The sequence below is a fragment of the Euphorbia lathyris genome, chromosome 2 (genome assembly GCF_963576675.1).
Source record: "Euphorbia lathyris chromosome 2, ddEupLath1.1, whole genome shotgun sequence".
In the NCBI taxonomy this organism is placed as follows: Eukaryota; Viridiplantae; Streptophyta; class Magnoliopsida; order Malpighiales; family Euphorbiaceae; genus Euphorbia; species Euphorbia lathyris.
Window position 1 is genome coordinate 45,980,768 of NC_088911.1, and position 25,074 is coordinate 46,005,841.

The following is a 25,074-nucleotide window of genomic DNA, read 5'->3' on the forward strand; positions in this document are numbered from 1 at the left end:
TCAAAAGATACATATATGCATATTTAGGTATAGTTCTAGCTTGGATGAGTTGCTACTATCTTAATTATTACAAAATATATGGAAGGATCTCAATAGGTAAAAGCAAGGATTAGTAGTTTTAGCTAGCAAACTATTTATTCCATATATATTATATATGTAATTATGAAATTATTTATTGTACATATTTATAAGTATATAAAATAGAGTAAGACTAATTTAATTAAAATATTCTATAAATATTTATATTATAACATGCATGTTATTTGAAAAGCAACTTCAGTATCTGTATCATTTTTTTTTACAATGAACTGGTATCTCGTCCACTCAAATGATGTCACATCATCTCAACTCCTAATGTTGTATCATCTGAATGGAGGGACCACTAATGATTATGGTCCACAATAGAACTTTTCCTGTGTCTGATGCTAATATTGCAAATATTGCATTCTTCAACGACCCAATGTATAAATTCTTTAACAAATTGAAGAAATCCATCTCAACACTAAAACTAATATATTTGATGCACCGCAAGTTGGATTGGAAGTGATAAATGTTATGGAAAAGCCATAATTCTATTTATGAGACGGTTAAACGAGTTATGTATTACAAGTCTCGTTAGTCATTCTAGAATATGAGGTCAGGGAAACTTCTTAATACGCCTTGGTATAAAAGAAGGTTAATCCATTTTCTAGAAAAGTTGTTTTATGAGGTCAATGAATCGATTCTCATCAAGTTCAAATTTGTTGATAGTAAATGATGCTTTTAATGAACTTTAAGTTAGTTCGGGTGTATGAACTTTGGATTGAAAAACGCTTAGTTAACCCTCACCTCTTATTAATCTCATTTCCAAGCAAGGTTAGCTAAATAACCTCCCTTTAATTTTTTTTTTTGATTAAAGATTGGTTAGCGAGGAAGGGAAAGCGGCGGACATCCCAACTATGCTGGCACCCCCACCACAGACCCAAAAAAGCTCCGAACCAAATTTATTAAAAGAGTAAATAAATGTCATAATACAAAAAGAATAAAGAATAAAATGAAGCCAAAAAATTAGGAAAAGCGATAAACGCAACGTCCTACACGATCATGAAAAAAGACCGATCCACAAAAATCCGGGACAACATCCCACCAAGTCGAAGCTGTTGCCGTCCGTCCATAATTTGCAAGAGAATCCGCAACATGATTTCCTTCACGAAAAATATGAGACACCACAAAAGCCACAGAATCTATCTGATTTAAACAATTGAACTATTTTTGTCTAAGCAACCAAGGAACCGAACAAGATTTAGATTTGAACATCTGCACAACATACATTGAGTCGCTTTCAAGCCAAATTTTCCGCCAACCTTTGCTGATAGCCATGTCAATGGCGTAAATAGCAGCAGATAGTTCAGCAAGATAAACAAAGGAACTTTCAATCGGAAAGGCAAACACACCAAGGCACATGCCAGTATGCGAGCGATAAATACCTTCGCAACCCGCAGGACCAGGAGCACCCGTGACAGACGCATCAGTATTGATCTTAATCCAATCCCTCGGAGGTGGTTGCCAAAAAATCGGAGTAATGTGTGGAGCCTTAGCTAGATGCTTTTCAATCCCGAGCTCACCTAAGATTTGAAGTTCAACTAGCGAATTCCAAACGGAGCCTCGTCCAGTGTGAGCAGATTCACGAATAGCTCCCCAAATCCGTCTCAGCGTGACGGAAGTATCAACCCTCGCATCCTCAAAAATGGACCTATTACGAGCAAGCCATAGAGCCCAAATTGTACTAACAATTGCTGCCGCCCACAAATCAACGATTTGAGTACTGAAACGTTGAATAACAGCATGATCAACCAGATTCTTAAGAGTCGAGTCTGTGTTAATTCGTCTTCCAAACAATGAGCTAACACCATGCCAAATAAATTTGGAAAACCGACAGGAGACAAAAAGGTGGTCCAACGTTTCAGAATCTAACGAGCACAAACTGCAACGAGAAACAACTTGACAGCCGCGCAACTGAAGCTGATCATGTGTTGGCAAATACCCAAGATAAGCCCGCCATCCAATAAGCGAGTGTGCAGGAGGAACACTCTGACACCTTAAAAAATGACTCCAAGGCTGTTGAGTAGGAGGAGATCTAAGCCAAGCATATAAGAGCTTAACAGTTAAAACCCCACTCGTAGCAGGCTTCCAAACACAAATATCAACATCGTCCCTACCCCGCCTAATATTCCGCAATCTATTCTCCACATCCACATGTAACACGGGCAGATTATGCCAATTATTACCATCCAAATAATCCTCCACCAAATCAAAACAACGACGCTGTTGACTAGCAGATAGGCCAACATGTGCAGCCAGTGAAGGACACATCCAAGCCCCATTCCAAAAATTAAGTTTAGAGTGCTGACCAATCCACCAAAAACAGTGATGCTCAACTTCAGAATAAGTGGATTTTATCGAGCCCTAAATAGAAGAATTCATGATATAATGTCGTGACTGTCCCGCTTTATTGAGAAAACAAGTTCTAAGTAAGTTAAAGCAGAGAGACTTTTCTTGAAGAAGACCCCAAGCCATCTTTCCATTCAATGCCTTGTTTAGAATAAACAGATTCTTGATTCCAAGACCTCCATCCTTGAAGTTTTGACAACAAATTTTCCAAGGGACAGTGACAAGCTTCTTGCAATTAATGGACCCAGACCAAATAAAATTCCTCATATGCCTAGTCATACGTGCAAGCAGCGCAGAGGGCCACTTATAAATGCTAAAAGAGTGAATGAAGCTACCAGTAATTACAGAATTTACCAGAGCCACTCTCCCAGCCATAGACAAACAATGCCCTTTCCATTTAGCAAAGTGAGCAAGCACCCTATCCATCAAACTAGTCAGATGTCGTGTCTTTGGTAAACCAAAAAATAAAGGGACTCCAAGATAGCGAAATGGAACAGACCCTTGACGAATACCAATAATATCAGCAAGACGATTGCCACGTCCAGAAGAAACAAAGGAGCCCAGAAATAATTGAGATTTGTTCCAACTAACACATGACCCGAGATAGATCCATACAACTCAAATACACCCTTAATAACAGCTAGATTACATTAAGAGGCCCTGCAGAAGAGAAGAATGTCATCAGTATAAAATAAATGAGTCGAAAACACCTTTGCAGAAGTATATTGCATTGGAGCAAGTCGCGCAGTATCCACGAGGTGAAGCAACCAACGGCTAAGAAAGTCCTCGGCAATACCAAACAATGTAGGAGACAGCGGATCTTCTTGTCGAATGATAGGGACGTTTCGCCCCTATCTTTTAGCGTGGTTTACGGCTTAATTTAGGACCAAATAAATAAGTTTAATTACAAAAATAAGGGATTTTGAATAAAATAACAAAATAAAAATAAAATCCGTACTCTCGGTTAATTGTCTTTATTTTTTATTAAATTTAGAAAATAAAACGTGAAGCTAACTCGGCTCTCGAGAATTGTATTTCAGGTACGAGTAAGGAGCAAATTTCCACTGACATACGCGGGGCGTACCAACCCCCACGCGGGGCGTGTTATCTAGTCAGAACTGATTAAGCAATCTACAGGCACCACGTGGGACTTACCCACTGATACGCGAGGCGTATGAACCACCACGCGGGGCGTATGTGCAATAATACACTTAATCATAAAAGTCAGACTGCATGATCTCCCAAGTCAATAGGTCCTACGCGGGGCGTCCCACCTTACACGCGGGGCGTATTTGGGAAATTCTCCAATCCAAAGATCCAGGGACTCACTTACACGGGGCGTGCTTCAGGCTACGCGTGGCGTAAAAGGCATAATTCAAGCTATTAAATCTCAGGAGCTCAACCACGCGGGGCGTACCCCAGTCTACGCGGGGCGTGGTTGAGACAACAAGATCTGAATTTGGCCCACATGCAAGAAATTATTGACGAAATTGGTCAATATGCGGGGCGTCCTCAACCATACGCGGGGCGTGTCATGGGAATTCTGCAGAAATAATGTATCTTCATGCTTGTATCTTATGAAATTACAATTTTACCCCTAGCTTGATGTGTATAAATAAGAGTGATTAGCACTCATTTCGATATTCAGATTTTACATAGCAAAACTCTATCACCTTGAGAGCTTGTTCGTTTATTCCGGCATTCCGTCAAAGTTCCGTTCCATCTTCGTTCACCAAGCTCGAGAGTTCCACCTCCAAGTCCTAAGAGACGGCTTTGAATCCGGTTAGCTAGTTCCGAGGGCGGATTCTTCCCTTTTCACTTGCTAATTAGCTTGTACCCTTCCTATGTACTAGGCTTGGTTGTATTCCATATTTACATTTTCCATATTTATAATTTATGATTTACAATCTCTATTTCTTTATATGTGTTGATGCTTGCTATTTGTTTTGATATTCATAATTGATTATTGTGTAGGGGAACGCGATTTCCAACGCCATTCGGGCTATCTTTAGGGATTCATATAGGTGTTGCCTTACCGGAAGTGACGCACCGGAAACCGTAGGAATTGACAAGCCACGGAACTTACGGGCCCTAATTTCTAATCCCCAGCTTTAGACATGCCTTGACTAGGAACCACGTAGTCTAAGTACTTCACAGGTCGGTCACACTACACGTAGTCGTCATTGCAAGAGTAAATCATTAACCATATATATTTAGAGTTATTGTTTATCATACTTATAACTTATCACCATCCATATCACTTCGTAGAGTTTTCGTTATATAAATCTGTCTCACTTATAGCTAGGAGTAGTTTGTAGTTGTTTCCCAAATCAACCCAAAGTATTCACCGCTTAGATAACGTATAAAACCGAGTCGTTTAATACTTGTAGTTATAAATCCCGTGGATTCGATACCCGGTCTTAACCGGATTATTACTTGATACGACGGGGTACACTTGCCCCTAAGTAGTAGCGTCTAGTAGAGATAGAGCACTTAGGAAGATCACATCTATAGTCGTAACGTACTCATCATAATATATACATTTAGAGCTCTACTCGGCGGCTCATCATCGAACCCCTCTTGAACATCTGAAATATCCACTAATGGCTCCATTGTTCAAAATTGAAATCCGAGATGCAGAGTAAAACATTCAGAATCCAGTCTCTGAATTGAATAGAGAAACCAAAAGCGTCCACCACAGCAAGTAAAAAATTCCAATTTAAAGTGTCAAAAGCTTTCCTGATGTCAACCTTCAAGGCTAAGTTCCCTCCAAAACACTTTTTATGAAGCATATTAGTGCCTTCAGAAGCAAGCGAAATGCATTGGTGAATACTTCGTCCAGGAATAAATCCAAATTGATTCTGAGAAACAATGCGAGATGCAATAGAAGCGAGTCTAACAGCCAAAATTTTTGCAATTATTTTATAACTAAAGTTGCTCATTACAATAGCCTATACTGATCAAGAGATATCGCACCCTCCACCTTCGGGATAAGGACCATAATATTGGAGCATAGGCCAGGATGTATCATGCCACTCATAAAGAAGCTTTTGACAACAGCAAACACATCAGCACCAACAATATCCCAGAAAGACTGAAAAAAGACCCCAGAAAACCCATCAGGTCCAGGAGAACTACTGCTATCCATTGCAAAGACTGCCATACGAACTTCATTCATATCTGGGCAACGAGTAAGCAAATCATTATCCAAGTCAAAGACATGATGTGGAACAACCTCATAAACTAGATCATAATTCTGCGGCAAGACCTCATCATTTTTAAAAAGACTTGAATAAAATTTAGCAATATGTGTCCCAATTTGATTCGGATTAAAGACCAGCTCATCCTCAATTTGAAGCACCGAAATCCCAGAGACAGCAGCTCGAATAGATGCCATACGATGGAAGAAGGTGGTATTTCGATCTCCCTCCTTAAGCCATCTAACTCTGCTCTTGTCACGCAAAAAGACCTCCTTTCTATGCAAAATATTATCCAAATGTGCATGAGCATTCAACTCCTCACGATGAAGTTCAGGAGTAAACCCATTCTCAGAGATTTCTGCCTGCACACGGGCCAGATCCGTCTCAGCATCAGTGAGACACATATCAATGTTACCAAAAACCACTTTATTCTAGTGACGGAGCACCGACCGAAGTCGCCTGATTTTATCGCATAAAGCTTGCATAGGAGGTAAGCTAGGATGCATTCCATTCCAAAAATAAGCAATCACCTCCCTAATCCCCGGATGCAAAATCCACATAGACTGAAATCTGAATCTAGAGATAGGGCGATTCCCCTTGGAGCAGCTAAACATCAAATGGCAATGGTCAGAGTGATGCCGCGACAAAACCAAACTGCAAATCGATTCCCAGAAGTCCGAGAATAAAGAAGATAATAAAACTCTATCCAACCGACATTCAACCCGTGCAGAGCCAGACCTGCCATTAGACCAAGTAAAGAAGGCCCCATGAGTAGGACCATCAATAAAAGAACGAAAATCAATAAAATCACGAAACTCCCTACAAGGACGCAAAGCAGGAGCCCGTCCCGATTTCTCATGAGATCCAAGGACAGAATTAAAATCTACAAGAAGCACCCAATGCCCATTCAACCTATTTTGATGAGCCAAAATATCATCAAACATAGTGATACGTCTATTTGCCCAAACGCTCCCGTAAACAAAGCAGATAAAAGTATTTAAATTAGACAAACTCAGAATAACAAATTATTCATGTCTGAAACAAATATTGGTAACCATGGAAGAATTAATCTTTGCAAAAACCCATAGAGTTGGAAGCTCCTTATTGTTCATAGCAATTAAATACAAACCAAGCCTTCTCCAGAAGGCCTCATTAACAGAACTGAACTCCACTATAGGCTCAGCTAAACAAAGAAAATCCGGTTTATGAAGAGAACATAAACGATGCAAGTAACCCTGACTATCCCTATTAAGAATACCCCTACAATTCCAGTAAAGCAAGATCATTTAAAACGGACCGGAGGTTTACTGGCTCATTTGTTTCGAGCTGGCAAATTCTCCGTTGTTGTCATAATTTTTTCCCTCCGCCTTACTTTCTTAGTGCTAACTGTGTTCCAGCTATTGTCATCCTCCTCTGCCATATCAGCCCAGGATTTAGTACGTGATGATGATTCAGATGATGAATCAGCTCCTTCATATCTAGTGAGAATATTGTCAATTCCAGGTGAATCCGGCCTATCAGTTTTATCACAACTGTATTCATCCTCCTTCCTAAGTTGCGGGCTGCCAGGTAGAACAACCTCCACCACACAACCAGTATCAGTAGGAGGCCTAAGCTCAGAAATAATCCGTGAAGTGGCATGTTGAACAGGCACCTCGGTCTGAATTGCATTAGGCTTTTTCACAAACTTCCTCTCCTGTGAAACCATTGTACGTTTTCTTTCAATAACCGGAGCCTCTAGAACCTTTTTGTAATATCCTGATGTTTTTAAGTACCTTTGAAAATATTATTGCTTTAATAAATAGTATTACGAAAATACCATCTTATTTAAAAAAAGAAAAAAGAAAAAAAGAAATTGAAAAAACCTAATATATATTTATGTTATAAAATAAAAACTGTATTGAGGGATAACGTCAGCCGCAAATCTCCTTTTTGTTTCTTCGGCTACGAATAGCAAACCTCTCTTTTTCGCAGACTTTCGTTCTGGATAACCAAGTAAGTGAGCACATAGACATATAAACTAATCTCATGGACACCATTCTTCTGTTATTAAATGAAAAAAAACAATTAAAAAAAAAAGAAAATAAATGGATCGGTGCGGAGTCGGTCTTGGTAGGGAGAAGCCACTGAAATTCATAACTCTTGGATAGAAGTTAATATTTATTATCCTTTTGTTCTTTCCTCTTATTTGGTCTCTTATGCTAGTGGTTTACATATTGAGTTCAAAGATAAATTGATTTAGTTATTATTAGTAATTGATAGAAACAAACAGAATTAAAAACTTGTGTTTATTACTGTGCATCTAAAGCTTGTTTTTCTTCATGCTTGTGTAAAAGGAATTTTCGAATTAATATACTTTGTACTCATGGGTTAATGCTTTAATATTTTCTTAAACCATTGTTAATCTAGATTAATCCAATTTTGGGTCTAACCTTAAGTTAATTTATTAACTTTTGCTCTCCTACTTAAAATATTAGGAGATAGCAATATTCCTCCGGGTGATACAGCGTTGTGAGCAGCTGAAATATCTTAGACTTAGCATTTGCCTAAACATAAGGTGAGTGGTAATTATAGTACATGATCCTATTTGATTGAAATATTAGATTGAAAAACTGTTTATCAAAAATTAGCGTTTGACAGTATATTTTCGTTCCTAAAAACGTATAGCTTTAACCTTGTGTTTACTAAATATCCTTAGTATTAGAGCGTATATTCTGGGAACAGGCCTTTATATTGATTTGTTTATTATCAGGTACAATGGATTTATTAAAAATTTGATTTGATATGATTTGTAGTTTCTGATACGCGATTTATCGCAGTTATTACCTTTGTTTAGAAATCTGATAATTCGTTCAATCAGTTATGATTTTCTAAATTATATATGTATACTATATGTTTTCAAACTGGTACAAGTGCTCAGTATATCTGTATCTGTTATCTGGCCTCTCACCGATCTTCATAACATTAGGTCCTTGCATTTGTCTTTGAGTCAGGTTGTCAGTTGTCAGTTTGTCGTCAGTTGTGTCATCATTAGAATCATGCATAAGATCGGTGAAGGTGATTGTCTGTTATCTGTATCTGTTATTGGTAGCGCTTACCATTTATCTGGCCCTGGTGGTGTGCAGTATCACCACTCTGTTACACTGTACCATGTGTTTTAAAGCTTTTGTCTTATTTTCTGATTATACTAATATTTGATATTTTGAAAGGTTTCAGAGTTATGTTTGACAATTGATTGTCAGCATTTTGGAATTGATTATCTTATATTGCCCATTTAGTTTAACTGATTTCGAAATACTATATTTTGAACTATATTTGTCATGATTTAAAAGTATCAGCTTGCCTGCCTGTTCCCTTTCTGTTGTGTGCTGTAGCTACTACTCACTGAGGTTTTCGCTCATATAGACGAAAATCTCATACCACGTTGAATCTTTCTTTTTTCAGATTAAGGTCCCTGTTCGTGAGGTAACCCTTGGATTGATGTTGAAGGAGTTTGCCTAATAAATTAGCTTTATATTATCTTTGGAGAATTTTGATTATTGAGGTTTAGACTTGTACATTTGATTCTTTTAAGGTTCATTCATGTAATTGAGACGAGTTTGATATTCTGTTAGTAAATTTTGGAATTTCTATTAGTTCAGAATTAAGGCTAGCATAGATTAAAGTTAATTTAATTTATGCGCCGGTCATGGCCTGGGTTGGGTCGTGACAAAGGTGGTATCAGAGCCTAGGTTTAGGTTCTTATAGACTTACTGTATAGGATTCACGTGTTCTGTTCGTATCCCTTATCTTGCATATCTATCTGGGTCTTCTTATTTACTCATTGTCAATATCTCATTTGCTAAAGTGTCTAACTCTGCTGCATGGATAGGTAATCATGCCTCCTAAAGGAAGAAAAAGAGGCAAGAATATGGTTAATGTTAGTACTAGGAGTAGGGTGACCGTTGAGAATTCATCCCAACTTGATGGGGGAGCTTCACACCCTATTGGAAGACCAGCTCCAGCATCTGAACCAATTTTGCAACCAGCTGGAGGGTCATCTCAGCCCACACGTACAGCTTCAACCTCTCAGCCTACTCAAATATCTAACACTGATTTGGCTGCTGGATTGCAAGGGGTCTTTCAAGCAGTTGAAAGGCTAACAAATGTGGTAGGTGAAAACAGACAACCAAGAACTACAGGATCTGCTATGCCTAATGATAAAGCTCAATTACAGGATCTCAGTGACTTCTTGAGGTTACAACCTCCAAAGTTTTCGGGTGAGGATTCTGTAACAGATCCTATGGATTTTGTGGATGCTATGGACAGATGTTATGAGGTCTTGGGATGCACCAGTGCTAGGATGGTATTGTTAGCAGGGAATCAGTTACAAGGAGTGGCGCGTAGTTGGTATCTTTCTAAGAGAGGGAATGGGCTTGATAACGCTTTCCTTTGGCCACAGTTCCGTGATTCTTTCTTAGAGAGGTTCCTTCCTCCTAGTGTTAAGGAAGCTAAAGCTTTAGAGTTTGAAGTGCTGAAATAGGGTGGTATGACTGTGAGTGAATATGAAATGAAATTCACTCGACTTGCTCGTTTCAGTGAGCATCTTATTCCAACTGAGGAGAGGAAGGCAAAGAGGTTTGAGAGGGGACTTCGGGACAGACTGTTAGACCGAATTGCTCTTTTACGATTGTCTATCTTTGAGGAAGTGGTGGATCGATCCAGGCAGATGGAGATGTTTGATGATCAGCGTAGGGCTCGTGATCAGAACAAACGTGCTCGATATGACAACCAGAGTGGTCAGCATAGTAGGGGAAGTAACTATTCAGTATCTCATGGGTCCCATTCCTTACCTGGTCAAGGAGGGCAATACTCCAAGAATAATCAGAGATATGGTCAGAGAGCTCAGTCCACTGGTACTCAGAATAATCAAAGTTCCTCTAGATCGTCATTCCATACTTGTCAGCTTTGCGGTAAATTCCATGGTAACTCTCCATGCCATCGAGCAACTAGGGCTTGTTTTGGTTGTGGTCAGGTGGGACATAGAAGAAAAGATTGCCCAAGCAGTAACACAACACTAGCTGTGGGTCAGGATGCAGTTTCTACTCCTTTTATCGGTACTCAGCCATCTTCTCAGTATGGTGGTAGAGGCCAGAGTTCAGGAGGTCGAGGTCAGGGTGGTCGAGGTCCCAACTCAGCTCCTAATCATGCAACAGCAGGTCGAGGTCAGTCTAGAGCCTTTGCTCTGACACAGCAGGATGCTCAGGCATCTAATGCAGTGGTGACAGGTACCATTTCTGTATGTTCATTTGATGCCAGAGTTTTGATTGATCCTGGTGCTACACATTCCTTTGTTTCTCCCTGTTTTTCTATGAAATTTGGTGTACCACCCACTATGTTAGATTGTCCGTTATCTGTGGCAACGCCTATAGGAGATGTCCTTGATATAAATCTAACTTTTAAGAATTGCTTAGTAAAAGTAGGGGAAAGGGAACTCTTAGCTGATCTTGTATTACTTGAAATGTTAGATTTTGATGTGCTTTTGGGAATGGATTGGTTAGCCTCATATCATGCCTCTTTAAACTGTTATAGCAAGTTAGTAACTTTCAAAATTCCTGGGGAGATAGAATTTCAATTTCAAGGAGATCATAGCATGGCTCCTCATAGTCTTATTTCTGCTATTACTGCAAGAAGATTGTTGTATAAGAACTGTGAAGGGTTTCTAGCTTATGTTAAGGATACTCAAGCCAAGGGTATCGAGTTGGAGAATGTTGATGTGGTGAATGAGTTTATTGACGTCTTTCCTGAAGATTTGCCAGGTTTGCCACCTGAGAGAGTAATCGATTTCTGTGTTGACTTAGCACCCGAAACAAGACCCATATCTATGCCTCCTTACCGAATGGCTCCTGCTAAACTAAAGGAGTTGAAGGAACAACTGCAAGACTTGCTTGACAAAGGGTTCATCCGCCCTAGTGTCTCTCCTTGGGGTGCTCTTGTGTTGTTTGTGAAGAAGAAGGATGGATCAATGAGATTGTGCATTGATTATCGACAGTTGAACAAGGTCACAATACGTAACAAATACCCTCTTCCTCGAATTGATGATCTATTTGATCAGCTCCAGGGTGCAAAGTACTTTTCTAAGATCGATCTGAGGTCCGGTTATCATCAGTTGAGGGTTAAAAATGTTGACATACCTAAGACAGCTTTCAGGACTAGATATGGTCACTATGAATTTTTGGTGATGCCTTTTGGTCTCACTAATGCTCCTGAAGCTTTTATGGATCTAATGAATAGGGTGTTTAAGCCCTTCCTTGATCATTTTGTGATAGTGTTCATAGATGACATTCTGGTGTATTCTAAAAGTAAAGGAGAACATGAACAACATTTGAGGCTTGTTCTTCAGACCCTAAGAGAGAACCAGTTGTATGCTAAGTTCTCAAAATGTGAATTCTGGTTGGATAGTGTCGCATTCTTAGGGCACGTAGTATCCAAATATGGGGTGAGTGTTGACCAGAAGAAGGTTGATGCCGTTCTTCATTGGCCAAGGCCTAGTTCAGTGTCGGAGATTTGAAGTTTTCTTGGGTTAGCGGGTTATTATCGACGTTTTGTGCAAGACTTTTCTCGAATAGCTTCTCCTTTAACCAAGTTAACCCAGAAGAATGTGAAGTTTTAGGGGTCAGAAGCATGTGAGAAGAGTTTTGAAGAATTGAAAGTTCGTTTGACTTCAGCACCAGTGTTAGCCCTTCCATCTGGATCCGGGGGCTACACAGTGTTTTGTGATGCTTCAAGGGTTGGTCTGGGATGTGTATTGATGCAACATGGGCATGTGATTGCATATGCTTCTCGCCAATTAAAGCAACATGAACAGAATTATCCAACTCATGATTTAGAAATGACAGCAGTGATCTTTGCCCTGAAGATATGGAGACATTACTTGTATGGGGAGACATGTGAGATTTTCACTGACCATAAAAGTCTCAAATACATCTTTGATCAGCGTGATTTGAATTTGAGGCAGAGAAGATGGGTAGAGTTTCTCAAGGATTATGATTGCACAATTCAGTACCATCCAGGAAAAGCAAATGTTGTAGCAGATGCTTTAAGTAGGAAATCTCTGGGTAGCCTAGCTCATCTTTCTGTAGTGAGGAGACCTTTGATTGGTGACATTCATGAATTGATTGACCAAGGAGTAGAATTTGAGGCAACATCTGAAGCGTTAGTAGCTCATTTTTGTGTTAGACCTATTCTGTTAGATAGAATCAAGGTAGCCCAACAAGAAGATCCTCAATTGTGTAAAGTTAGGGATGATGTTTGTCAGGGTAAGGTTCAAGACTTCGTGATTGGTGACGATGGAGTTCTTCGTTATGGGACTAGACTGTGTGTTCCTAGTGTTGATGATTTAAAAAGGGAAATTTTGGAGGAAGCACACTGTTCAGCTTATACAGTTCATCCTGGTTCCACTAAGATGTATAGAGATTTAAGGGAATTATACTGGTGGAGTGGAATAAAGAGAGATGTTGCAGACTTTGTTGCTAAATGCCTTACTTGCCAACAAGTCAAGGCAGAACATCAGAGACCGTCTGGGTTGCTCCAACCATTACCTATTCCTGAGTGGAAGTGGGAGAACATTGTTATGGACTTCGTGGTAGGATTGCCTCGTACTAGGGGAGGGTATGATTCTATTTGGGTGATAGTCGATCGTTTAACTAAGTCAGCTCATTTTCTTCATGTGAAGATAACCTATGATTTCTCTAAGCCTGCTCAGTTATACATTGATGAGATTGTTAGACTTCATGGAGTTCCAGTCTCTATCGTGTCAGATCGTGTGCTCAATTTACTTCTCGATTCTGGAAGAAATTTCAAGAAGCGCTAGGTACAAGACTTCAGTTTAGCACAGCGTTTCATCCTCAGACCGACGGTCAGTCAGAAAGGACTATTCAAACTCTAGAGGATATGCTTCGAGCTTGTATCTTTGATTTTGGTCAAAATTGGGATCATCATTTACCTTTGGTAGAGTTTGCCTATAACAATAGCTATCAAGCTAGCATTGAGATGGCACCTTATGAAGCCTTGTATGGTCGTAAGTGTCGGTCGCCAATTTGTTGGGATGAGGTCGGAGAAAGGAGACTCACAAGACCCGAGTTGATACAGTTGGCTTCAGATAAAGTTCGTGTTATCCGTGATAGACTCTTAACAGCTCAGAGTAGGCAAAAGAGTTATGTTGATCCGAGGCGCAAGAATGTGGAATTTCAGGTCGGTGATCATGTGTTTCTAAAGGTCTCTCCGATGAAAGGAATCATGCGGTTTGGCAAGAAAGGAAAATTGAGTCTGCGTTACGTTGGTCCGTTTGAGATTCTTGAAAGGATTGGTGCAGTTGCATATCGGTTAGCTCTTCCACCTGATTTCTCTAAGGTTCATCCGGTATTCCACATATCGATGCTTAGGAAATATATTCCAGATACTTCTCATGTTTTGCAACCACAAGCTATACAAGTTAGAGATGACCTGTCTTATGAGGAGCAACCTATAAGGATAGTAGATAGTCAAGTTCGGAAGCTACGTTCAAAAGAAATTCCTTTAGTTAAAGTTCTTTGGCAAAACCACTCTAGTAGTGAAGCGACTTGGGAGATTGAATCCGAGATGCGAATTAGATACCCTCATTTATTCGATATTTCAGGTTAGTGTCCTTAAAATTTTAATTCGGGGATCGAATTTATTTTTAGGGGGGAAGATTGTAATACAACAACAACAACAACAACAAAGCCTTAGTCCCGAAATGATTCGGGGTCGGCTAACATGAACCATCATATAAAACCGTGAAAATCAAGTCGTGTCAGCGACACAGATTCGCTCCCTCCACTCCGTCCTATCCACTACCATATTTTCCTCAATTCCCAATAAACTCATATCACTCTCGATCACCCTCCTCCAAGTTTGCTTAGGTCTTCCCCTACCCCTCACCACTACATCCCTTTGCCACTCTTCGGTTCTCCTAACCGGCGCATCAAGCGCTCTACGTCTCACATGGCCAAACCACCTTAGTCGGTTTTCTCTCATTTTATTCTCAATAGATGTGACCCCTACTTTTGTCCTAATTATTTCATTACGCACCCGGTCCTTTCTCGTGTGACCACACATCCATCTCAACATACGCATCTCCGCCACCGACATCTTATGGATGTGGCAGTGTTTCACTGCCCAACACTCCGTACCATATAACAATGCTGGTCTAATTGCCGTCCGGTAGAATTTTCCCTTCAATCTATTAGGCATGCCGGGATCACAAAGGAAACCCGTAGCACTCTTCCACTTCGACCAACCAGCTTTAATCCTATGAGCAACATCTCCATCTACTTCTCCATCCGTTTGGATAATAGATCCTAAATACCGGAAGCAATCCGAGGCCTGAACAACTCTCCCATCCGTTTGTAATATCCTGATGTTTTTAAGTACCTTTGAAAATATTATTGCTTTAATAAATAGTATTACGAAAATACCATCTTATTTAGAAAAAGAAAAAAGAAAAAAAGAAATTGAGAAGACCTAATATATATTTATATTATAAAATAAAAACTGTATTGAGGGATAACATCAGCCGCAAATCTCCTTTTTGTTTCTTCGGCTACGAATAGCAAACCTCTCTTTTTCGCAGACTTTCGTTCTGGATAACCAAGTAAGTGAGCACATAGACATATAAACTAATCTCATGGACACCATTCTTCTGTTATTAAATGAAAAAAAACAATTAAAAAAAAAAGAAAATAAATGGATCGGTGCGGAGTCGGTCTTGGTAGGGAGAAGCCACTGAAATTCATAACTCCTGGATAGAGGTTAATATTTATTATCCTTTTGTTCTTTCCTCTTATTTTGTCTCTTATGCTAGTGGTTTACATATTGAGTTCAAAGATAAATTGATTTAGTTATTATTAGTAATTGATAGAAACAAACAGAATTAAAAACTTGTGTTTATTACTGTGCATCTAAAGCTTGTTTTTCTTCATGCTTGTGTAAAAGGAATTTTCGAATTAATATACTTTGTACTCATGGGTTAATGCTTTAATATTTTCTTAAACCATTGTTAATCTAGATTAATTCAATTTTGGGTATAACCTTAAGTTAATTTATTAACTTTTGCTATCCTACTTAAAATATTAGGAGATAGCAATATTCCTTCGGGTGATACAGCATTGTGAGCAGCTGAAATATCTTAGACTTAGCATTTGCCTAAACATAAGGTGAGTGGTAATTATAGTACATGATCCTATTTGATTGAAATATTAGATTGAAAAACTGTTTATCAAAAATTAGCGTTTGACAGTATATTTTCGTTCCTAAAAACGTATAGCTTTAACCTTGTGTTTACTCAATATCCTTAGTATTAGAGCGTATATTCTGGGAACAGGCCTTTATATTGATTTGTTTATTATCAGGTACAATGGATTTATTAAAAATTTGATTTGATATGATTTGTAGTTTTTGATACGCGATTTATCGCAGTTATTACCTTTGTTTAGAAATCTGATAATTCGTTCAATCAGTTATGATTTTCTAAATTATATATGTATACTATATGTTTTCAAACTGGTACAAGTGCTCAGTATATCTGTATCTGTTATCTGGCCTCTCACCGATCTTCATAACATTAGGTCCTTGCATTTGTCTTTGAGTCAGGTTGTCAGTTGTCAGTTTGTCGTCAGTTGTGTCATCATTAGAATCATGCATAAGATCGGTGAAGGTGATTGTCTGTTATCTGTATCTGTTATTGGTAGCGCTTACCATTTATCTGGCCCTGGTGGTGTGCAGTATCACCACTCTGTTACACTGTACCATGTGTTTTAAAGCTTTTGTCTTATTTTCTGATTATACTAATATTTGATATTTTGAAAGGTTTTAGAGTTATGTTTGACAATTGATTGTCAGCATTTTGGAATTGATTATCTTATATTGCCCATTTAGTTTAACTGATTTCGAAATACTATATTTTGAACTATATTTGTCATGATTTAAAAGTATCAGCTTGCCTGCCTGTTCCCTTTCTGTTGTGTGCTGTAGCTACTACTCACTGAGGTTTTCGCTCGTATAGACGAAAATCTCATACCACGTTGAATCTTTCTTTTTTCAGATTAAGGTCCTTATTCGTGAGGTAACCCTTGGATTGATGTTGAAGGAGATTGCCTAATAAATTAGCTTTATATTATCTTTGGAGAATTTTGATTATTGAGGTTTAGACTTGCACATTTGATTCTTTTAAGGTTCATTAATGTAATTGAGACGAGTTTGATATTCTGTTAGTAAATTTTGGAATTTCTATTAGTTCAGAATTAAGGCTAGCATAGATTAAAGTTAATTTAATTTATGCGTCGGTCATGGCCTGGGTTGGGTCGTGACACTTTTCCAATGGTTTTTTATTTTTCCTGCAGTCATAAGCCATGTGGCCAATGTTTGAACAAACTTTACAGAAGCTTGGTAATCTCTCATACACCACATCTATCCAAATTTGTTTTCCTTCTCTCTCAATACCCATTTTAACAGGAAGCTCATTCATCAAATCCACATCAATTAACATTCTAGCATAATGACCAAACTCACCTTCAAGAGTGGTATTATCAAATCGTATAAGCCCTCCAATACCCTTTGAAATATTCGAAAGAATTTGAGGATCCCAATACTCCCACGGACGAGAATATAATCTAACCCAAACCTGAGCATTTGTAGACTTCTCAGCATAGAGGTCAAAGTCTGGAACCCATGGTTGCAAACGGAAAGTACCTGGCTTAGTATTGATAATGCCCCGCGCTAGCAACTGATTCTTGATCTCCTTGGATCCCAAAACCACATGAAAAAAGCCTCTCCCAATAGATATCAGTCGCTAAGAATCCTTCAAACCCCAAACCTTTGTTAAAGTTTCCTTAAGAGAAAGAACCTTCCATGGGGCATCTCCTTTGTTTAAGATTAACCTGCCAATCAGAGATGAGGAGCAAAGGGCCGCACGCCTATCATAGGCAGATTGAGAAATTCTAACCGACCGAAGACCGCCAATATCAGAAATCACAGCAGACGAGCAAGGAGTCGGATCTGGATTTCCAGCAAGGACCTTCGCAAATGACCTGCCCTACACCTCCAAATTAGGCTTTCTCAAAGGATCCTGTGAAATCGAAGCAATCTGTGGTTACGGGATACGCGATTGCGAATTATGAAAATGGGCCTTTGGATTAAAGAGAACCTCTATACCGAGGTAGTTATCTAGATAATCCATGGTGGATCAACCTCCCTTTAATTAATATTCTCTAACCCCACAACAAACAAACCTAATATTCTTACCATATCTCTCATTTAAGTCATTAATCATTTTAGTTTAATTACCAAGCAACACTAAAAGATCATTTTATCTAGACTGGGGAGGACTGTTAATAGCTAGTGAATCTTTGTGGAATTGATCTTTATACTAAGGTACAATTTATTACTTGATACAGGGTGAACTTGCTCTAGGATCACGCATATATTTTATGTGCATCAGTTAGGTACTTGAGATATTGAGAGAAAGACATAGGCCATGGTTGTTGGTTCTAAAGTAGGGACTTCGATCACTCCTGTGTCTCCACCTCATGAAGGCATAATAATTTTTCAGGCCCACAGTGACCTCACCAATGATAAAGTAAGTTTTAAAATCGTTCTTGGAGATCCTAATAGCTTTAGGGAAAATCTAGTTAGGAAATTCTGAACTGTTGCAAGAAAAAAACAAACATTGGTCGGATCTTGATGAGTTAGGGACTCTCCGACATTGTTAGTTATATATGATAGATAATAAGACAATATATTTGCACAAAATAGAAAGAGTGAGTAGAATGTGAATTAGACGTATCTTTTGATAGAGTGAGATCTATTATACAGGAGTGGAGAGTTCTATTTTGAAGAGGAATAAACCGATTCTATACTCTATTTAGAAAAGGATTATGTGTTTTTAGAATATAAATGCACATGCTAAAGACTTCTAATTAGAGTATGATTAGGATACTCTAATCTGGAAAAATTGTGTTAATAGAAGGATAGACCTAAACATTCTGTAAAGGAAAGGAGGATCCGACTAACAATTATCTAGATTGAGTCTCCATATCAGTCTCCGAGTCTGAAATATTTACTTTTATTATCAAAGAAGCATAGCATATAACTAAACATTTTTTTTTCACTTACTAAAGTATATATTCAACTTCATATTAATTTCTATGAGTTTACAATATAAATTTCAGTAGTATGTCATGTTGATCTTGGTTTTATACTTATAAAACATCATGAAAAGTATAAATACAACCACAATAGTTTTATCAATTTGCAAATACAAAAATACGCATATTTTTTCTCCCAAAAAAGTACAGGTGCTTTACAAAGTTAGCAACTAAAAGAATTTGAATAACACATACAAGGCCATCAAGTGAACATGCCAAATTAGCAAAAGTCATTAATATTTCAACGTAAGCAAAGTTAACAAATCTATGTTTCACATTATCAAAATTAACATTTACATGATTAGTCAAATTTCTTTAGTTGGTAATTTACATTAACATTACTGTACTACATGTTGACTAGTGAGTCAGTCCTTGGCTTAACTTCCTGACACTGATGGTTGTATTGTCATTAAAATTTTCCAATAGCTTTAAATACTTTTGATTGAGTTGTTTACTTGGAATTTTGTCTTATTAATGACTCCGCGTCTTCCACTTTATTTATGCAATATCAGCCATTGGAATTTGGAAGTACCATTCTATTCTATCTAGAATCATCAATTCCTGAATGTTGTTCTTTTCGAATCATTACTCACTGGTGAAGTGAAATTAAAAATCAATGGAAGTTAAATCAAGAGCTGTTCATGCCCTTTCTCTCCACTTCTTTTTCTTATCATTGATGGCTGTTTTTACTACAACCACCAGTACTGAAACTGATATTGCTTGCTTAAAGTCTATCAAAGCTTCGTTACAAGACCCCTTCAATTATTTGAAAACCTCATGGAACTTCCAAATCAATACAGAAGGCTTCATCTGTCGATTTGCTGGAGTAGAATGCTGGCATCCTGATGAGAATAAGGTCCTAAATCTCCGACTTTCAGACATGGGGCTCAAGGGCAACTTCCCCGAGGGGCTTCGAAATTGCACAAGTTTAACAGGATTGGATCTTTCAAATAATCGATTTCAGGGACCTATTCCCTTTGACATCGACAAAATTTTACCATTTCTTACATCCCTAGATCTTTCCTCCAACAATTTCTCAGGTGAAATCCCTTCTACGATTGCCAATTGCTCCCGTCTAAATGTACTCAAACTTGACCACAATCATCTGAAGGGTCAAATTCCACCAGAACTTGGTTTTCTCGACAGGATCAAGCAGTTTAGTGTGGCGAATAACTATTTATCAGGGCCAGTGCCAAACTTCTCGAATAACGCTTCAGTTTCAGCTGACAGCTATGCAAATAACAAGCGACTATGCGGAGGTCCTTTGAGAAGATGCAGAAAACGTACAACAAAATGGAAGTGGAGATTTGATAATTCATTCAACGGTGGGTTTGCGATAGGCTATGTGGTGTTTTCTGTTTCAACTGTGGTTTTATATGCATCGTATTGTGTACCTTGGGTGCATAGTGGAAAGGGGAATGACATGATTACAATCCCTGCAATGGTATTGTTGATGTTGAAGAAGAAGATGAAGAAATATGCAGACTTTGACCAATTTGCTAGCTTGTCGACACTGGAGTTCCTACTCGAGAAAGAGGTAAATTCCACTAAATTGGATATGTTAAATCAAGCTTTTGAATCATCCAATTCAAGTTTTCTACTTTTGTGTGTGAACAGGTTTCTAACTCGGAGAACTTCGTCACAAGAATGAGATTTGGGGATCTGCTTAAAGCAACTGAAAATTTTAGTAGAGACAACATTATTGGGTTAGGAGAAACAGGAACCATCTATAAAGCAACGCTTCCTAATGGTTGGTATCTTGCTGTCAAAAAGTTTTCAAATTCTCAGAATTCGGAAGAAGAGTTCATAACTGAGTTAAAGATACTAGGAAGACTAAGACACAACAACATAATTCCACTGATTGGATTCTGCAAAGAGTCAAGGAAAAGGCTTCTAGTGTATAACTATGCACACAACGGAAACCTTTCTGACTGGTTGCATTCAGCAGATGGGAAAAAGAAGGATGCTCTGAAATGGCCTTTGAGAATGAAAATTGCTGTTGGTTTAGCAAGAGGCTTGGCATGGCTGCATCATTGCTGCGATTTCCGGGTGGCTCATCTTAATGTAAGCTCAAGGAGTATTTTACTTGATATGAATTTTGAAGCAAAGTTGTCAAACTTCGGAATGGCGACACTTGTGAATCCAAACGAGATGAATGATTCAAGCAGGGGTTTCGTGATGGATATGGAATTTTGGGAGCAATGTTTTCTTAAAGAAGATGTTGTAAATTTTGGGGTCGTTCTTCTTGAGTTGATTACAGGAAAGAAGGGTAGCTCTATAAACCTTGCAGGTGGTGAAACATTTGACATCATCGACGAGCAACTAGTAGGAGAAGGTCATGAGGATGAGATGTTTGAGTGCATCAGAATTGCGTATAAATGTGTCCAGCCCTTCCCGGAGCAAAGGCCAACCATGCTTGATGTCTATACAAGAATTAGCAACATTAGAGATACATTTCTCCATTAATTAGTTTTTTACTCCCTCCTATATAAGTCATTCCACGGTATTTCACATAAATTAAAAAATGGGAAAATTACAAAAATGGATGTAATGGGAGGTCCATTTACATTTTAAGATCCATTATTGTTCAACTTACATATATAGACTGATTTAATTTGAAATACCCATAATACCCTTCATATATATAAGACACTTAATCAGATCATCCCCTCTTCTCTCTTTTTACGCGATAAATCTCACTCTCACTCTCACAGTTCGCGATTTTCTCTCTCTTTTTTTTTCCTTAATATCCTTCATCAATCAAAGCCCAAGACTTGTCATGTAAGTATGATGTTAGTTTCATATGGTTAAATCGCTTTGAACTCGTTGATGTTAGTTTCAGCAGCAGTTTACTTTTGAGGTTAGAAATTTGTAAATCTGAACTTCGTGCGGAAGATCGCGTGCTTCGCATATTATAATTTCGTTTCGCGAAATCTTAATATGCGAAGTCTATTGAAGGCTGTGTATGCGTTTGTTATTTGCATACTTCACGGAATTCGCATATGGAATATACGCGAAGTATGCGAAGATATGGTGTTCCAGCATTGGGTTCGCACACTTCGCATATTTTACGTATTTGCGAAGTATGCGAAGTCTGCGAATGTATTTGCGTAATATGCGAATTCGCATATTCGAATAACTGCGAATTATGCGAAGTGTATGTTATTTCATGATGTTATTTCATTCCTTTTTTTTTGTTTATTATTGATAGAAGCATGTCAGACCAGTTTGTGTTGTGTGTGATCATGTGGAATGGCCGGTGGAAAACAGTTGGTAAGACCATGACATACGAGGGGGCGAGAAGAAATTGCTGAAGCTGTCTCCGGGATTGAGCTTGGAAAGGCTGCAAGAGATAGTATACACTACTGCTCATGTTGATCCAATGTCATTTGATCTGCGTATGACTATGCAGTTAACTATCGGACGAAAGCAACTACCTGGGGCAGTAGTTCCGATTGTTGATTCAAGTGATGTTGAGTGTTTTTTAGATTATTGTCGGATGAAAACTGACGCTGTTACCCCACTATATGCTAATTTTGAGTCACGAACAATCCAACCGCGAGTCACGAAGTAGAGAATGTTATTCATTCAAGTTGTGATGCCAATGCCACAGTTGTATTTGAAACAAATCCTGAAGTAGACAACACAACTGTTGAACGCCCCCCTCATAGGCGAGGAAAAGAACCAATCACTGAGTGCAATATTGCATCCCACACTCTTGGTTTAGATGATATTAGCTCGAATCCGGTTTATCATCGGGAGGACCAGATGTATGACGATGACATTTGGGGTCATGATGACACAGAGGAAACGGTAAATGATGGACAACCTACCCCTCCGAGACAATCGCATTGCGAAGCTGTTCCCCAAAGCAGGGTATTGGCAGAGAATGTAGAAACAATAAGGAAGAGTGTTAAGCCCAAAATATACCTAAAATATCATATATAAATACGATAAATTTACATTAAAATCATGCTAATTATATTCATTTGGAATACTTTTACGTCTTTATTTACTTCTTTGATGCAAGGTACCTAAATATTTGGTAAAATCCAAATAGGAGCGAAAACGGAGCTAAAACGGAGCTAAAATGGAGGAAAAACCTTAAAAACGTACCGAGAATGCATATCAGCCAGAAGAACGCTCGAGGAGGACAAAAAACAGTCGAACGCCAGGGAGGAAAACTCTCTGTCGCGACTGAGATTCTCAAAATCTCAGTCGCGACTTACAGAGGCCAGACCGGGGGAAAACAACGTATGCAAGCTCGCCCCTATACCCCCTGTCGCGACTGAGATTTTCAGAATCTCAGTCGCGACAGCAAGTCTTCCTGCACACAAAACACATGTTTAATTCGTAAAAACGTGTCTGTTCGTTCGGATAAAAGCAATCCTTCACCAGCAGACACGACCCGTCATTTACAACCCTTCACCAACTATAAATAAGTGATCCATTTCAGAAATCAAGGTTGGTTAAGTTGGAAAAGTTAGAGAAATTAGAGAAGAAAGTTGTTATGTTGAGTTTCTGATTCAGAAAAGAATCAGAAAGTTAGAGTTCATTTCTGTAAGCAATCGTGTTGTACACGAATTGTATTTAGATTAGTTATAAACACAGTATTAGTTTAGTTTTCATTCTGATAGTGGACGGGACCAGTCTCTATTCCAAAGATCCAGCGAGAAGAATTGACGGCTGAAGCGCATATGGTTTGACGAGCCTACGAAGTTTGAGAGAAAGATTGACGACCCGGATCTCAAAGTCTTCGTTACAATGCTATCCAAGTTTCTACTTCTCTGTTAACTTGTGAAAATTCACATTTCAATTAATGATATACTTATTTATTCAATATATTCTTACTGTTGTTATTTTGATATTGTTCTGACAAAATGATTTTCAAAATGATATATTGGTGTTTTTATTAAAACGTTCTATTCCATCTTATTCTTATAAGAACTTTGTTGAACACTTAACAAATTTAGTTTTTATGGATGACATGATCGCTGATCGCGGCTTATCAGAAGTAAAACACTAGTTTGATTAAGGTAGGAATCGTCTCTACGCTAGAGGGATTTCTATGGTTCGAAGCCATTTAATTGAGTAAATTATTATATTGTTACATGTCCATAATCTCACAAAGTTAAAGTTGTTTACTTTGCTTTCTGAAAATAAGATCTATTTCATTCCGATTACGGAAGTATCTGTTTTGTAATCAAAATTCCAAACGGAATTGTTCTCTAAACTCGATATAATCTTTCTATCTAATCCTAATTTACCAAAACCAATACAATCAATTAAACGTATTTCTTTTATTAAACCTAAACACGTGATTAAACCTAATTAAATAAAGTTTTAGTTAAACGATATCTTTTATTACTACAAGCGTATACCGTGCACTTGCGGAAATCGCTCAACAAGTTTTTGGCGCCGTTGCCGGGGAACGCCAAAATTTTTGACAAAATTTTAAATTTTTCGAGTTTTATTTCGAATCTAGGTTTAAACATATTTATTCTAACTTTTATAATTTAAAAGTTTTCCTATACTAATTTATTTATTTTTCAAAATTCTGTTTTGTAGGTAGTTTCGGTTCGTGCAAGATTTCAGGTTCATGCGCAGTTCTCGAAATTCAGGCATTGCACCAGACCCTATAGACCTAGAAATTGAGAAAACCATTAGGAAGAACAAGAAAAATAAGAAAAACAAAAATAAGACCCCAGTAAAAACACATACCGAGCCAGAAAAAATGGCAGACCCACCAACACTTATGGAATACGCTAGGCCAGGTGTGGCCGGTGTAACCAATAGTATCGTTAGACCCAGAATCACCGCAAACCAATTTGAAATTAAGCCAGCTTTGCTTAATATGTTGCAAAATAATGTAACATTTTACGGGTTACCTAACGAAAATCCTAACACCCATTTAACAAATTTCCTAGAAATTTGTGACACTTTTAAAATTCCAGATGTGACTGCAGAAGCAATCAAACTTCGCCTCTTTCCTTTCACTTTGAAGGATAGAGCCAAAGAATGGTTAAGTTCTATGCCAGCCGCAACTTTTGCCACTTGGGAACAATTAGCCCAAACATTTTTATCTAAATATTTTCCTTTAGCAAAAACCGCAAGAGTCATAAAGGAGTTAACATCTTTTTCTCAAAATGATAATGAGACCCTTTATGAAACTTGGGAACGTTTTAAAGAACTTCAACGTTTATGCCCACACCACCAATTACCCGCTGAACTTTTAATGCAAA

General features: G+C 38.3%; 2 protein-coding genes and 1 non-coding gene across 4 annotated transcripts; 2 read left to right on the plus strand and 1 right to left on the minus strand.

Moving 5' to 3' along the window:
• Positions 1 to 7,561: 7,561 nt before the first annotated feature.
• LOC136220873 (uncharacterized) lies at positions 7,562 to 10,875 on the plus strand. The gene is made up of 3 exons (XM_066008702.1): positions 7,562 to 7,782; positions 8,108 to 8,187; positions 9,502 to 10,875. Exon 3 carries the CDS (start codon positions 9,508 to 9,510, stop codon positions 10,150 to 10,152), a length of 645 nt encoding a protein of 214 aa, XP_065864774.1. The 5' UTR covers positions 7,562 to 7,782; positions 8,108 to 8,187; positions 9,502 to 9,507; the 3' UTR covers positions 10,153 to 10,875.
• Positions 10,876 to 15,306: 4,431 nt separating this feature from the next.
• Positions 15,307 to 21,455, plus strand: LOC136218042 (probably inactive leucine-rich repeat receptor-like protein kinase At5g48380). 2 transcript variants are annotated; one of them, XM_066004766.1, is made up of 4 exons: positions 15,307 to 15,439; positions 15,765 to 15,844; positions 16,732 to 20,369; positions 20,450 to 21,455. In XM_066004766.1, the coding sequence occupies exons 3-4, from the start codon at positions 19,449 to 19,451 to the stop codon at positions 21,296 to 21,298; spliced, it is 1,770 nt and encodes a 589-aa protein (XP_065860838.1). In that variant the 5' UTR covers positions 15,307 to 15,439; positions 15,765 to 15,844; positions 16,732 to 19,448; the 3' UTR covers positions 21,299 to 21,455. The 2 variants fall into 2 exon arrangements, with proteins under 2 accessions (XP_065860838.1, XP_065860839.1); XM_066004767.1 differs by having other exon boundaries at positions 19,345 to 20,369.
• A 3,489-nt stretch (positions 21,456 to 24,944) lies between these two features.
• Positions 24,945 to 25,051, minus strand: LOC136221042 (small nucleolar RNA R71). Its single transcript, XR_010684834.1, has one exon. It is a non-coding gene; the product is annotated as a small nucleolar RNA R71 (small nucleolar RNA).
• Positions 25,052 to 25,074: the final 23 nt, after the last annotated feature.